At 39.1% G+C, this 15170-nt stretch overlaps 1 protein-coding gene across 7 annotated transcripts in view; it reads right to left on the bottom strand.

Moving 5' to 3' along the window:
* Positions 1 to 14859, bottom strand: part of ATRX (ATRX chromatin remodeler) — a 303464-nt gene extending 288605 nt beyond the window's left edge. For 5 of the 7 annotated variants that reach the window (XM_027607480.2, XM_027607484.2, XM_027607481.2 and 2 more), the window contains exons 1-2: positions 14609 to 14859; positions 6975 to 7036 (exon numbers count right to left, since the gene is read on the bottom strand). In XM_027607480.2, the coding sequence (XP_027463281.2) occupies positions 6975 to 7030 (56 nt within the window). In that variant the 5' untranslated portion in view covers positions 7031 to 7036; positions 14609 to 14859. The remainder of the gene's footprint in view (positions 1 to 6974; positions 7037 to 14608) is intronic. The other 2 variants (XM_027607482.2, XM_027607483.2) reach the window with 1 other exon arrangement.
* Positions 14860 to 15170: the final 311 nt, after the last annotated feature.

Raw genomic sequence — 15170 nt, 5'->3', positions numbered from 1 at the left:
ACAGCCAATAAACACATGAAAAGAGGCTTTCTATCACTAGTCATTAGGGAAATGCAAATAAAAACTACAATAACACTTCACACCTGTTAGTATAGCTATTATTAAAAAACAACAAAATACTGAAATATAGGGTGCCTGGGTGGCTCAGATGGTTAAGCGTCTGCCTTCGGCTCAGGTCATGATCCCAGGGTCCTAGGATCGAGTCCACCATCGGGCTCTCTGCTCAGCGGGGAGCCTGGTTCTCCCTCTGCTTCTCTCTCTCTCTCTGTCTCTCATGAATAAATAAAATCTTAAAAAAAATACTGAAGTATAAATAATATACAGTGTTATCTTAATTTCAGGTATACACATAATGACTCAACAATTCTACACATTACTCAGTGCTCACCATGATAAGTGTAGTCACTATCTGTACCAAACATTATTACAATCTTATTGACTATATTCTCTATGCTGTACTTTGCATCTCCATGACTTATTTATTTTATAACTGGAAATTTGTACCTCTTAATCCTCTTTTATTTCATTTTAGTTTCTTATTTGTCAACTCATTTGTTTTATATTTTGAGTATAATTGACATATTCAACTAAATTTTTTAAGTTAATTTAATTCTAAAATAAACTGTATAAGCTCATTTTTCTAAAAGACAAAACAAAACAAAAAGCATTGTTGACCAAGAATGCAGAGAAATTCTTACCCTTATACAATGCAAGTGGGAATGTAAAACAGTACAGCCACCATGGAAAACAGTTTAGTGGTTCATCAAAAAATTAAAGCTAGAATTCCACTTCTAGGTACATACCCAAAAGAACTGAAAATACAGACTTGAACAGACATTTGTTCACCAATGTTTACAGAAGCACTATGCACAACAGCCAAGATAAAAATACAAATGTCCATCAACAGATGAATGGATAAACTAAATATGTATGGTACATACATAATGAATGGAATATTATTTAGCCTTAAAAAGGAATGAAATTCTAGGGGTGCCTGGGTGGCTCAGTCGCTGGGCCTCTGCCTTTGACTCAGGTCACGATCCCAGAGTCCTGGGATCGAACCCCGCGTCAGGCTCCCTGCTCTGCGGGAAGCCTGCTCTCCCTCTCCCACTCCCGCTGCTTGTGTTCCCTCTCTCACTATCTCTCTCTCTCTAATAAATAAATACAATCTTTTAAAAAAAGGAATGAAATTCTGATACATGCTACAAAATGGGTGAAACTTGAGGACATTATGCTAAATAATGAAATAAGCCAAACACAAAAGGACAAATATTGTGCAATTCCATCTATATATAAGTATCTAGAATAGTTAAAATCAGAGACAGAAAGTGAAAAGGTAGTTACCAGGGGATTAGGGGAGAGGGGAATGAAACTTACTGTTTAATGGGTACAGAGTTTCAGTTTGAGATGACAAAAAAGTTCTGGAGTTGGACAGAGGTAACGGATGCACAATGATGCAGAATATTGGGAGATACAGGGATTCTTTTGGAGGTAAAGGAAATGTTCCAGAATTTGAGAAAATTATGGTTGCACAACACTGAATATATTTAATGTACCTTAATGCCACTGAATTGTACACTTTAAAGTGGTTAAAATGCTAAATTTTATATTTTATTGCAACTAAAAAATAACAAAAAAATATACAAACAAGGTTGGTAGCAGTAATATTTGTCCATTACCATTCTCCCTTCCAGCACAAGAAAAATCTCTTAAAATCTGTTTTGAAAGTTCATAGGTATGCATATAAGCTGTCTCCATATGTGCCATATTTGTTATCTGGGAAATATATCTCTGTGATTTATTAATTATCTTCTTGTCTTGTGTTATTTATTTTTAGTCTAAAAGCACTTAAGGGCAGAGCCTAAATTTTTCTGGTTTAATCAGGCTCAGTACCAACAGTACTATTTGGGCAAATAAACACTATTCAGAATTGGTATGAAAATGTCAACCTTTCCCAGGTGCCTGGGTGGCTCAGTCGGTTAAGCGGCTACCTTCAGCTCAGGTCATGATCGCAGGGTCCTGGGACTGAGCCCTGCATCAGGTCCCTACTCAGCAAGGAACCTGCTTCTCCCTCTGCCTCTGTCTGCTACTCCCCCCTGCTTGTGTTCTCTCTCTCTGTCAAATAAATAAATAAAATCTTTAAAAAAATGTCAACCTTTCCAAAACATTTAAGAAACCATGAAGGGGGCACCTGGGTGGCTCATTCGGTTAAGTGTTTGACTTCAGTCAAGATCTCAGGATCCTAGAATCAAACCCCACATCAGGGCCCCTGCTCAGCAGGGAGTCTGCTTCTCCCTCCCCCTCTCCCTCCGTCCCTCCCCCTACTTGTGCTCTCTCTCTTTCTCAAATAAAATACTTTTTTTAAAATTGAAGACTTCCTGAAACCAATATTGTACTGTATGTTAACTAGAATTTAAATAAAATTTGAAAAAAAAAGAAAAAGACACAATGGAGGACTAAAAACATTCCAGTCTATTTTTTTAAATATAAAAGTATACATGCTCTAATGGAGGTAAGAAATTACAAATTTGTAATAAAGCAGCAATATTTGAATAAGGTCAGCATTCTGCCTTATTATGTTTAAACAGCAGTCTCTGTGTAATACTCTAAATAAAAATTAAATTGCAATAAAGGTCACCATGTTCATGTGGGCCTAATTACTAAAACCTTCAAGAAATGTTTCATCTCACCTCATACACTGATTTCTGCTTTAACAAATACAGCTCATTCCAATGATATACCACACCCCACCCAAAGACAGTCTGCAAATGGAGAAAAGAGGCAAACAATGTGGCAAGAGCAAGAAAGCAAAGCAGAAAGTTTTATTCCTGTTTTAAGGAGTTGTAAGAAAAGGGTCTTTAGGTGAGAACTGTGGTTCTATTTCTCTGCAGAAAAAAAAATACAAATTTAAGACATTTAGATTTTAGAGACAAAAAACAGCACCTGTTTCCACAATTCATCCTTCAAGTTAGGCAAGTAACCCTAGCTCCCATCCAGAATAATCAGGTTATTGTTTAGAATTCAGATGTCAGAGACAAATCATGGAATACACTAGTAAGTGGGTGGCAGTATTCAGGAACACAAGTCATTTAAATTTTTTTAATATCTACTGGAATGGGGATGAAGGAGGAAGAAGGTCCCAAAAGTCATCCTTTCCTGGCTGTAAATTCCATTTTTCATCCAAGTTCATTCTACCCGATTCAAGTTCTAAACTACTGTGTTCTAATACCATATGTGTCATTAGTACTCAGCTAGTACTTAGCATCTGCTACTATACTTTTAGGGGAAATGGGAACAGAACATATATGTCTATATTCTCCTAAATATACTCCTCGTCTAAAGGACTGTTCTATCTTCTCAGTATTTCCAATGATTGGCATAGAGTAAACTCAAATGTAACCCCATGCTCAAAATATTCAAAGGCTCCCCATGCTGGGGTGCCTGAGTGGCTCAGTCGTTAAGCGCCTGCCTTTGGCTCAGGTCATGATCCCAGGGTCCTAGGATCGAGCCACACGTAGGGCTCCCTGCTCAGTGGGGAGCCTGCTTCTCCCTCTCCCACTCCCCCTGCTTGTGTTCCCTCTCTAGCTGTCTCTCTCTCTGTCAAATAAATAAATTCTTTTTTTTTTAAAAAAAGGCTCCCCATGTTTATACAGTATGAAATTCCTAAGCATAACATTCGAAGCTCTCTGCAAGATAATTCACACATGACTTTCCAATCGTACCACAACTCAGCTCAAAGAAGGTTCCCTTCCCCCTCTTCTACTGAATTTTGTTTTACTTCTCTTATTAATAAGCAACACATTCTGCTTAGAGTTCCTTGTTTAAAACTCAGAATACTCTCTACTGGAGTGTAAGCTCCTCAAAGGAGGAAACTGGTCAGGGTTCATCTTTTTCCCATGTGGGAAATAACATATTGCCTTTACAGAGGAATAATAAATGCTTATTAAAATGAAGATAATGTCTGCTCAGGCATTCCTTAAAAGAAGAGTGATTTGTTGAGCATTAAAAAAAAAAAAAACCCTGAAAAAAAACCACAAAACAACCCTGAAGTCATTTAGTACCCTCCAGTATCTTCTCTTCGGTGTCTAAACTGAGATATTCAGGGGCGCCTGGGTGGCTCAGCTGGTTAAGCAACTGCTTTCGGCTCAGGTCATGATCCTGGAGTCCCAGAATCGAGTCCCGCATCGGGCTCCCTGCTCGGCAGGGAGTCTGCTTCTCCCTCTGACCCTCTTCCCTCTCGTGCTCTCTGGCTCTCATTCTCTCTCTCTCTCAAATAAATAAAATCTTTAAAAAAATAAACTGAGATATTCAGTAAGCTGTGTTGGATGCATGATAGTCAGCCTTTGAAAGAAATGTATTATTTCATATACTTAACAAGTAACAGGTGCGGTCACTTTAACATGAAACATTCACTCTTGATTCTCTACTTTTAGCAGACACTTAGAATATACAATGAAAATTCATAAATAGGGTGTTTTGTGGTTTTGAATGTTGGGGATATGTATATGAAGAAGGTGAAAAGGGAAAAAGCAAAAAAAAAAAAACCACCAATATGAGGTGGGCAAATTCTTCCCAACTCTATAGAAATTAACTAAACCTAGCTTCAAATACCTAAATTAAATGGCAGAGAATGAGGTGATTGATAATCTTAGTATTAAAAGAAAATACATTTTAAAATATAGTAAAAGCAAATTATCATTTGCCTCCTGATAAAATGTGCTGAGAAAGGGGCCCCTGGGTGGCTCAGTCGTTAAGCGTCTGCCTTCGGCTCCAGTCATGATCCCAGTGTCCTGGGATTGAGAGCCCTGCAACAGGCTCCCTGCTCAGCGGGAAGCCTGCTTCTCCCTCCCCCACTCCCCCCGCTTGTGTTCCCTCTCTCGCTGTCTCTCTCTCTGTCAAATAAAATCTTTAAAAAAATAAAAATAAAAAATAAAATAAATGTGCTGAGAAAGACACATCATAGTATTTCTAGCAAAATATGTGATCACAAGGAAATATCAGACAAACCCAAATTAACTACCCTGTTCTTCAAAAATATGTAAGGGAAAAAAAACAGCAAGGTACACTGCTCAAGAGTAAAGATTAAAGAGACATGACAATGAATTGCAATGCATGCTCCAAAATTGGATGCTAGACCAGAAAAAAATTTTTTTCTTTCACTATCAAGGACATTATGAAGCAACTGGCAAAACATGAATAAGGTCTGTAGATTAGGAACAGTATTGTATGGGGGCGCCTGGCTGGCTCAGTCAGTGGAGCACGCAATTCTTGATTTCAGAGTTGTGAGTTAAAGCCCCACACTGAGTGCAGAGATTGCTTAAAAATAAAATCTTAAGGGGGCGCCTGGGTGGCTCAGTCGTTAAGCATCTGCTTTTGGCTCAGGTCATGATCTCAGGGTCCTGGTTTCAAGCCCCACATCGGGGTCCTGGGATCAAGCCCCGCACTGGGCTCCCTGCTCAGCGGGAAGCCTGCCTCTCCCTCTCCCACGCCCCCCCTGCTTGTGTTCCCTCTCTCACTGTGTCTCTGTCAAATAAATAAATAATATATAAAATAAAATAAAATCTTAGGGCACCTGAGTGGCTCAGTCTGTTAAGCATCTGCCTTCAGCTCAGGTCATGATATCGGGGTCCTGGGATCCCGCTTCAGGCTCCCCGCTCAATGGGGAGGCTGCTTCTCCATCTCCCTCTGCCCCTGCCTCCCTCTCGTGTGTACATGTGTGCGTGCACTCTCTCTCAAATAAATAAAATCTTTTAAAAAAATCTTTTAAATAAAGAAATAGTGGGGCGCCTGGGTGGCTCAGTCAGTTAAGCAGCTGCCTTCGGCTCAGGTCATGATCCCAGGGTCCTGGGATCGAGCCCCACATCTGGCTCTCTGCTCTGCAGAGAGTCTGCTTCTCCCTCTGCCTCTGCTGCTCCCCCTGCTTGTGCTCTCTCCCTCCCTCTCTCAAATACACAAACAAAATCTTAAAAAAAAGAAATAGTATCAATGTTAATTTCTAATTTGGCTAACTATACTGAGGCTACATAAGAGAATATTCCTATTTGGGGGAAATACATATTGAAGTATTCGGGGGGAAAGGAGCATCATGTCTGCAATTTACTCTCAAATGGCTCAAAAACAATATAGACAGAATGATAAAGCAAATGTAAAAAATTACTATTTGCTGAATCTGGGTGGCGGGCCTATGAGAATCTGCATACTATTTTTGCAAATTAAGTCTGAATTTCTATTTTTTAATTTTTATTTTGAAATATAGTAAAAAGGAGATGATTTTCTTTATTTCCTTGAAGGTAGATCAGATTCATCTTCCAAGGGTACATTTATTAAAAACATTTTTAAAAATCATTCAATAAAATATTGCATGAGATCAATGAGACATTGACGAGAAAGTTGTTTTAAGTAAACGTCTTTGATCTCTGGATATCTTTAAAATGTTATTTATAAAAACACCAAATGTCTTTTATGGGAGTAGGACTAAGTTACTAGCCAAAATGTGTATTAATACAGATTTTTTTGAAGTATAACGTAAGCTCCACGGGGACAAGGCTTTAATTTGTCTTGTTCACCTAAGCAGTACTTTGAACAGTTCTTGGCACATGGCAATAGTAATAACTAGTATTTGAGTAATTAGTATGTCCCAGACACTAATCTAAGTGCTTTGTGTCCTTTAATTCATTTAATCTTCACGTAGTCCAAGAAATATTTGGTGAATGAATTAGTACTTTTTGCAGGATGACAATTACAGTCAGTTCTGAAATCACATGAGTTCCTAAAAATCACCAGGTTATGCAAAATTGTGCAATGAACACCAAAGGATTCATAGGGAAAATGGGGTTAGAACTACAACACTCAAAAAACTTCATCAGTGATACATTTTTTAAAAAGACAGAAACCTAATAAAAATAATAGCACAATTTTACAGTTTATACGAGGTGATTAAAAAATACACAAACACAACAAATACAGCACTTTACCTTGAAAAAGACCTGAAGTTTGCTTGTGGAAGTACATCAGAAGGGCTGCAGCTCATGAATTACTGTGAAATGATGGAAGGAGGGTTATCTGAAATCGGATGGAAAATTGTAACAACAGATATGGATGGGAGTGGCTTACAACACAAGGGGTGCACTGAACTAGCCAACAGATGTTTGAGGTGTGAGGTGTGTGCATGTATATGCATGTATTTAATGCAGTTCAGTTCAGCTGGGTGTAGCTTCCTGTTTTCACCCAGGGAAAACTTTCTATAAAGGACCAGATAGTAAGTATTTTAGGCTTTGTGGGCCGTTAAGTCTTTGTTAGAACTATTCAACTCTGAGATTGTGGTACAAAAGCAACCACCAACAATATAGACAAATGGGCTTGGGTGTGTTCCAACAGAACTTTATTTACAAAAACAGGCCACTGGTTGGTGGTCATAATTTGCTGATCCCTGAACTTGCAGACAAAATCCTGCATAAGAAAATGCAAATTTTGTCTTATGCCCAAATTGTTCCCTGATGTATCAATCTTGTTGGGACAAATATGCATATTCAAAACAAGCATTATAGCATAACTAGGTTTGGAATCCTATCATATAAATCAAAAAACAGTTAAGATAATTCAAATAAGCAAAATAACAAATCTAGTATTACATGAAAATAAATTACTTTGATTTTGGACTTTATAAATCAGTGATTTATAAAGTCCAAAATCAAAGTTATTTATTTATTATAAATTTAGTAATTTATTATAATAGTAATAAACAGTAATTTAAAATAAATAGTAATTTATTATAAATCAGTGATTTACAAAGTCAACTGACCACTTCAAATGACCAAAATAAAAACAACTAAGGATAGATTTTGAACAATCATAGTCAATCAAAATCTGTGCATTAAATTCTACACAATCTTTAAGAAAAGTGGAAAATACTTTTGACAGTTCTTCTGAACTGAAATTATCAGGCTCATTTACAAAGGGCACATATGGCTTTTTCAAGATCATCAAGCCACAAAAGTTAACATACAAACTGCACTAGAAGATGAATAAGTTCTGGACATCTAATACATAGCATGGTGACTATAATTAACTATACTCTATTACATCAAAGTTGCTAGAGAGTAGATTTTAAAATGTTCTCACCAAAGAGAGGTTCTTGTTGTACCATAATTATCAAACTCTTAGCTCATGATTTTGTGCACTTCTATATACAGCTGTCTCCTTCAGTAGATTTTAATTTAAATTTAATTTAGTTCAGTTTGCCAAGCAGTAATTGGGCCCTGATATTAACCAGGCACTATTTTGGGGAGGGGGGGAGTGGTAAAATGAAGGGGCCATAGTTCGTGCCCTAAATGAATTTATAGCACAATGGTGGAGATAAATATAGACACAAATAAATAAATTATCTGAAAAAAAATGTTCTCACTATAAGAACAAAAAAATGGTTATGTGAGGTGAGGGATGTGTTAACTAATCTTATCGTGGTAAACATTTCAAAATATATACATATATCAAATCATCACGTTGTACATCTTAAACTTACAGTGTTGTATGTCAACTATATATCAATAAAGCTGGGGAAAAAACATACTAATTGCACAATAGTTATCCAATACTTGTCCAGGAACTGAGTTAAAAATTCTAAGTTGACCTGCTTCCAAAGAGAAAACACTAATATATACCACAATCCTTTGCTCAAGCTGCTATATATCTCACATCTGGACTCTCCCCCAGTTTTGTCAAACCATACCTATCCTCCAAGGGCCTTCCCTGGACCCCATCAGAAATACCTTCCTACTCTAAATTTAGTTTTTACCTACTGCAGCACTTATTATTTTATATCCTGCTTCAAAATTATTTGTGTACATGTCTATAATTTCCTCTGCCATACGGAAAATAAGACTAATCTTTAGCCATACCAATCCCGATGCATGGGCAGCCCTTTTTCATAGTCAACCCTCAATTGCTAACTCATCTTCAAGACCCAATACAGGGCGCCTGGGTGGCTCAGTTGGTTAAGCGACTGCCTTTGGCACAGGTCATGATCCTGGAGTCCCGGGATCGAGTCCCGCATCGGGCTCCCTGCTCAGCGGGGGGTCTGCTTCTCCCTCTGACCCTCTTCCGTCTCGTGCTCTCATTCTCTCTCTCTCAAAATAAATAAATAAAATCTTTAAAAAAATTTAAAAAAAGACCCAATACCGATACCATCTCCTCTGTAAAACTTTCCTAGATGTCCCCCAAATTAGGCTTTCCTTCATTTCTGGTACCCAGTAAAACCAATATACCTCTATTTTAGCACTGTTTTATACCTGCTTATGTACTTAATATCTCCCTCACTAGGTTAAGAATGCCTTAAGGAGGTGAGAATTTTGTATTAAACTTTGCATACCATAGCACAGTGCCTGGCCCCTAGTTGATACTCAAGTATTTGATCAACTAATAAAGCATTCTCCCAAAATATGAAGTACAGGATATAAACACATGAACACCCCTGCCATACCAATAATTTCTTAAACAATATTGTATATAACAGTCAACAAGAAAGCTGAACTATAGATACCAAGAATGGCTACTTCAAACCAAAACTGAAAGACAAAGTCTCAAGAAACAGGATCTCAAAATAGCGACTATAGCACACAATTCACAGAATCTTTTCCCAGGGCAAAAAGCACAACTGGCCAGAATAAAGGTCTTTTCATAAGTATCATCCCTAAACATAAAAGGGCAGAAATCGAGACACCTGGTTGGCTCAGTCGGTTAAGCGTCTGCCTTCGGCTCAGGTCATGATCCCAGGGTCCTGGGATCGAGTTCCGCACAGGGCTCCGTGCTCAGTGGGGAGCCTGCTTCTCCCTCTGCCTGCTGCTCCCCCTGCTTGTGCTCTCTCCGTCTCTGTCTCTCTGACAAATAAATAAATAAAACCTTAAAAAAAAAAAAAGCAGAAATGGGGCACCTGAGTGGCGCAGTAGGTTGAACATCCAATTCTTGGTTTCAGCTCAGGTTGTGATCTCAGGGTCATGAGATGGAGCCCCACGTTGGGCTCTGTGCTCAGCACGGAGCCTGCTTGAAACTCTCTCCCCCTCTCCTTCTGCCCCTCCCCACTGCACTCTCTCACTCTCTAAAATAAATAAATAAATAAATAAATCTTTAAAAAAGGGCAGAAATATAATATCCTGGATATAATAATCTTTCAAAATAGAACATATCCTGAGCCACAATATTAACAAACTACTCAACAAAGTGTTTCCTTTCCAATGTTTGCACAAATACATGTACATTGATGACAGATGATATCATCAACAAAACACCTGTATCCTAACAATGTAAGTTTAAAAAAAAAAAAGATATGCATACGTGGCTAAAGAAACTTCCCTTCAGCACTACCCTTCTTCCTACCCCCAAAGTAAAACCAAAAAATGATCAACATTCACATAAGCAGAACTATTTTTTTATTTTTTTAAAACTCTATGCCCAATGTGGGGTCAAACTCACAGCCCTGAGATCAAGAGTCACCTACTCTACCGACTGAGCCAACCAGGTGCCCCCATTTTTTTTAATAACCTTATAGAACATCAAATACAGGTTCATTTTGCAAATGACAAAGCAGAAGCCTGGAAAGGATAAATCTGTCCAAGGTCCTACAATCAGTTAAGCAACAGAGCTATACCTAGAAAACCCTGGTTTGGCTCAGAGTTCAGTGTTCATGCCTTGTAACCAGCAGTTCTCAAACTTTTAATCTCAGGACCTCTTTACATGCTTAAAACAGTTAGGAATTAGCAAAGACCACAAAGAGCTTTAGTTTATTGCCTTTTAAGAACCACTGTTATAACCATGTTACTTCCTCCAGAACTGCAGGCTTTATCAATATCTATTAAACTTACTCCCATTTTACAGATGGAGAAACGGAGGATGATACCTTGCATGTCAGCTATCAAGCCAATCATAAGACAAACATTAGCATACAGGTACAGAGAAATCCTACTTGGATGCTCCTTTTACTGTCCTACTATATTCAACATTCCTAAGAGAAGATCTAAACATCATTTTCCAATGGCTTAAACCATTTGAACAGCTTTTGCCAATGTTCAAGAGAACATTCAGGCTCTGGAGGAAAGGACTTCATGTAAACCTAAGATTTGTCTGATATAATCCATAAATTTATTCAGACTCCAAGAGTGAAATAGACACATAAACACACAATTTCTTACAGAAAAAATTATCTTACACACCTGTATCTATACAGAAATTTCTTTAAGTACTACATGTATCTTATCTCTAGAAATACAACTGAAAGCTTATGGACAACTATACCAAGGGTTGCCAATGAGAACTGATATGATCAAAATTAAAGTCACAAAGGTCTTTCTTTTCACCCAATCAGCAACATAAACAAACAACTGGTATTTAAATGCTTTCAAAACCCTTTATAAAAATTGCATTTACTCCCCCTCCACAGCCTGGCTTAATACTTCCCACTTGGTGGGAATGCAAATATTTCACAGATAACATTTTTGAAAATTAGGTTAGTAGGCAATGATTGTGAATTACTACCCTAACAGATATTTCTAAGACATTTTCCCAGCATCTCTCCACTTAGATCACTTCTGCCTTTTAAAATTTAAGACCATGGGGCACCTGTCTCAGTCGACAGAGCACGTGACTCTTGATCTCAGGGTTATCAGTTTAAGCCCTACACTGGGCACAGACCTTACTTAAAAACAAATAAATAAATTTAAAAATAAAATTTAAGACCAATAACAAGTTATACTGCTGTCAGTTTTCAAGTAATCAACTGCCATAACTATTAGAATGACAAGTCAGGGAGCCTGGGTGGCTCAGTCAGTTAAGTGTCTGCCTTCGGCTCAGGTCATGATCTTGGGCTCCTGGTATCAAGCCCTGCGTCCGGCTCCCTGCTTCCGGCTCCCTGCTTTAGGGGGGAGCCTACTTATCCCTCTCCCTCTGTTCCTCCCCCCTGCTCATGCTCTATCTCAAATAAATAAATAAAATCTTAAAAAAAAAGAATGACAAGTCCCATCAAATCTCTGACCTTTATACAAAAAAAGTTTATCTGTCAATCATAATGATATTTCAACAAGCCAATCTTATTTAAAATAAAATACAAAACAAAACCTTTTAAAGACTGAGCCACTCATTTTTCAGTGTATGATTTAGCCAAGTCATCAGTTTATTTCCCCCCCTTCTTGCCTTCTGGCTATTTTTTCACCACAGAATCATAGAAAATATCTTTTTTTATAAACACTAGTAAAAATCAGAACTATTTTTTGTTCCTATTTTTAAGTGCTCAACCAAAGTTCTGATACAAAAAAAATGTGTAACTATTGTGTAAAATAAAATTAATGATAATGTATAGAATTGCTCTATTATTTCTACCTCACATTAGGAGAGAATCAAGAGTGATTCAGTATTGTGGGTTCTACTCATTCAAGCACTACCTGTCAGATTATCCTTTGACTATGATTATGACTTGAGATGAATGACACTTCAGCCTGAGACAGTTCTGAACACCCACTTGGTGCTCCTTCACAGTAAATAATCAGGGAGCATCATACATTTTTAAATTAACATTTATATATGTGGTTCTTTACAAGGCGTTTTTCATGCAGCTTAAGACTCTCCTGTAACTAAATGTTTCAGTTTTTCTCATTATCTCATCTGTATATAAAAGGCAAAATACTGTAACAGCTACAAGCTCTAAGACCTACAACAAATAACCACAATAGTAGCTAACACAAACTTCTTCATTGTAACACTTGGGCTAAATTAAAATGATCATAACCACATTAGACATGGCAGCTCAAGGAGGCATTAATGCTTTGTGGTTAAGAACATAAGTTCTGGAGTCAAAACTGGGTTCAATTTCAGCTCCACCAGTTACAAGCTCTATAGCTCTAGTCAAGCTCTTTGATCTCCCTATGCCTGTTTCCTCCTCAGCTGTAAAATGAGGAACACTAAGTACCTACCCCATAGGGCTGTTTTGAGAATTCAGATTATACAGGTGAAGGTCAACAATAAGCACTTTTCAAGACCAATACAAAAAAACTGACCTCAGCATAAAATGAATGAAGTCTCCTTTTAGTGAGACTTTCAGTAAAATCTAGAGGTTATATTTACCTGTAAGGTACACCCTTCATGTACACGAACATGAGCACCTAATAACCAGCCAACAAGTTGTACTGGGTACCTCTTACATGCCCAATACCCTATAAATAGAGGTTTATTGTAGCTGGACCAATTAACATAAATTCAGAAACGGACACTACAATCTTTACATAGCTACGGATCTATAATCTAAGAACTAAAGTGTTTTTTTCCCTCAAGGAAAGGAAAAGATCGATCTACTGCTTATTAATGTAGAAAAATAGGCATAATAGGTATCACAGGCTCATTCCCAGACTCTACATGCTAGGTAAAGTGCTCTAAAAGCGTCAACCATCATCATAATACTTACTCAAAGGCACATTTTGCCAACTACCAAAGCAATTCTGATCCATGCTCCCTGTAGTTTTCTTTATTTTGCCACTAGGCGCCAAGGATACATTTCAGAGCCGAAAAATTACTTAATTCACAAGGGATGAAAAGTCAGATGTCAAACAGCCTGAAAAGCAAACCTGCCACCTGTGTAAAAGTAGTATACATTTCATATTAACAACCCATATTTTTAGACACTATCAAGAGGCAAATCAGAAGCACAAGAGAAAAACAACCTCAACCTAATAAACGTGCATGATTGGTAAGAGGAGGCCTACCAGGCACAGCTTCCCTTGCAATAAATCTTACTTCCCATCGACCCACATTAACCTGCTCCTCATCCCTCACGGAATAAATTTTTTAAAAGTAGGGTCTAATTACTCTTGCTCGAAATTTGCTCAGAAAGTGGAGAAACATTTGAGGTCTGCCTTACCACCCATTAAAGCTTGACTTCACAAAAAGTATCCTGGGGTATACCCTGCGTTAGTACCCCCTTGCCTAGAGATAAATCCAAGGATACCCTTCAGGATCTGGAGTAGAGAAGGAATGTAAAAACCTAGCAAGACCCACCCGTTCACCCCCCAAAGAAGAGCTTGTCCCCAGGGGCTGCAGAAAAATAAAATCCGCAAAGCTGGGGTATTTCCCGTCTCCTGCTATCCAAACGCCACTAACTCGTCCCAGGATCTCACATCCTCCCTCCCGCCCGCCCCTCCCCCTCTACCCCCCCTTCTCTCCTTCCCCACGCAGTTTCCAGGCCCAAAAATTAGGAAGAACGACCGGGATACCAAAAACGCCTCCGACTGAGGGGGTCTCAATTCCACAGGCACCAAAGAATAAACTAGACGAGGCCAACTAAGCTTCACCGGTTAGGGGAGGTTGGAGGAAGCGCCCAACACGCCAGGCCGCGCCCCCCCACCCCCACCCGCACCCGCACCCGCACCCGCACCCGCACCCCCACCCCCACCCCGGGCTGAAGCCTACCGCCGAAACTCCAAAACCCTTCTCACTGAAAGAGAAAACGATGTCTCTTTCCGCTAACCAACAGAGAGGCCTAACCCACCAAGCCAAAGCTTTCCCAAACACCCTACTCAAAAGGCGCAGAGACCGAGACCGCTAGGACCCGTGAGACGGGGTTGTATTTTACCTCATGGGCTCAGCAGTCATGTTTTCGCTTCAACGCCTTGTAGCTTCAACGACCCTAGGGCGCCGCTTTGCGCTCTCCGGCACGGGGTTACGACACAAATGCAATGGACTCTTAGTCGTCACTATAGCTGGTGCAAGATCCTCCCCACAGCTCAAAGGCCGCTACCACTGCCCCCGCCGCAGGAGCCGCGGAAACAAAGCGACGCCGCCGCCGCCGCCATTTTGTTGGGCCGAGGCTCAGGCAGAAGAATTGGCGCGTCCTCCCTCTTCCTCTTTCCGTTACCGATTGGCTACCTCCTCCACAGCTCAGACTCTTATTGGTTACTGAAATTCACCTTCTTTGGGGGCCTGTTGCTAAGGCGGTCTACGTCATTTGATCCCCTCCACCTTTTCATAGGGGTTCCAATTCAGTTCCAATGACCTGAAAGTTCTAGTGACGTATTTTGACTTTATTCTGAAAATGCTTTTTGATCCATTCCTCTTTTCCTTGACATATTGACAAAACAATAACAGCAATTTACATTTATTGAGTGTTTACTATATACCCGGCACTGTACTAATCC

The sequence above is a fragment of the Zalophus californianus genome, chromosome X, assembly GCF_009762305.2.
Source record: "Zalophus californianus isolate mZalCal1 chromosome X, mZalCal1.pri.v2, whole genome shotgun sequence".
Classification (NCBI taxonomy): domain Eukaryota; kingdom Metazoa; phylum Chordata; class Mammalia; order Carnivora; family Otariidae; genus Zalophus; species Zalophus californianus.
This window is presented reverse-complemented; position numbering and strand designations above follow the sequence as displayed.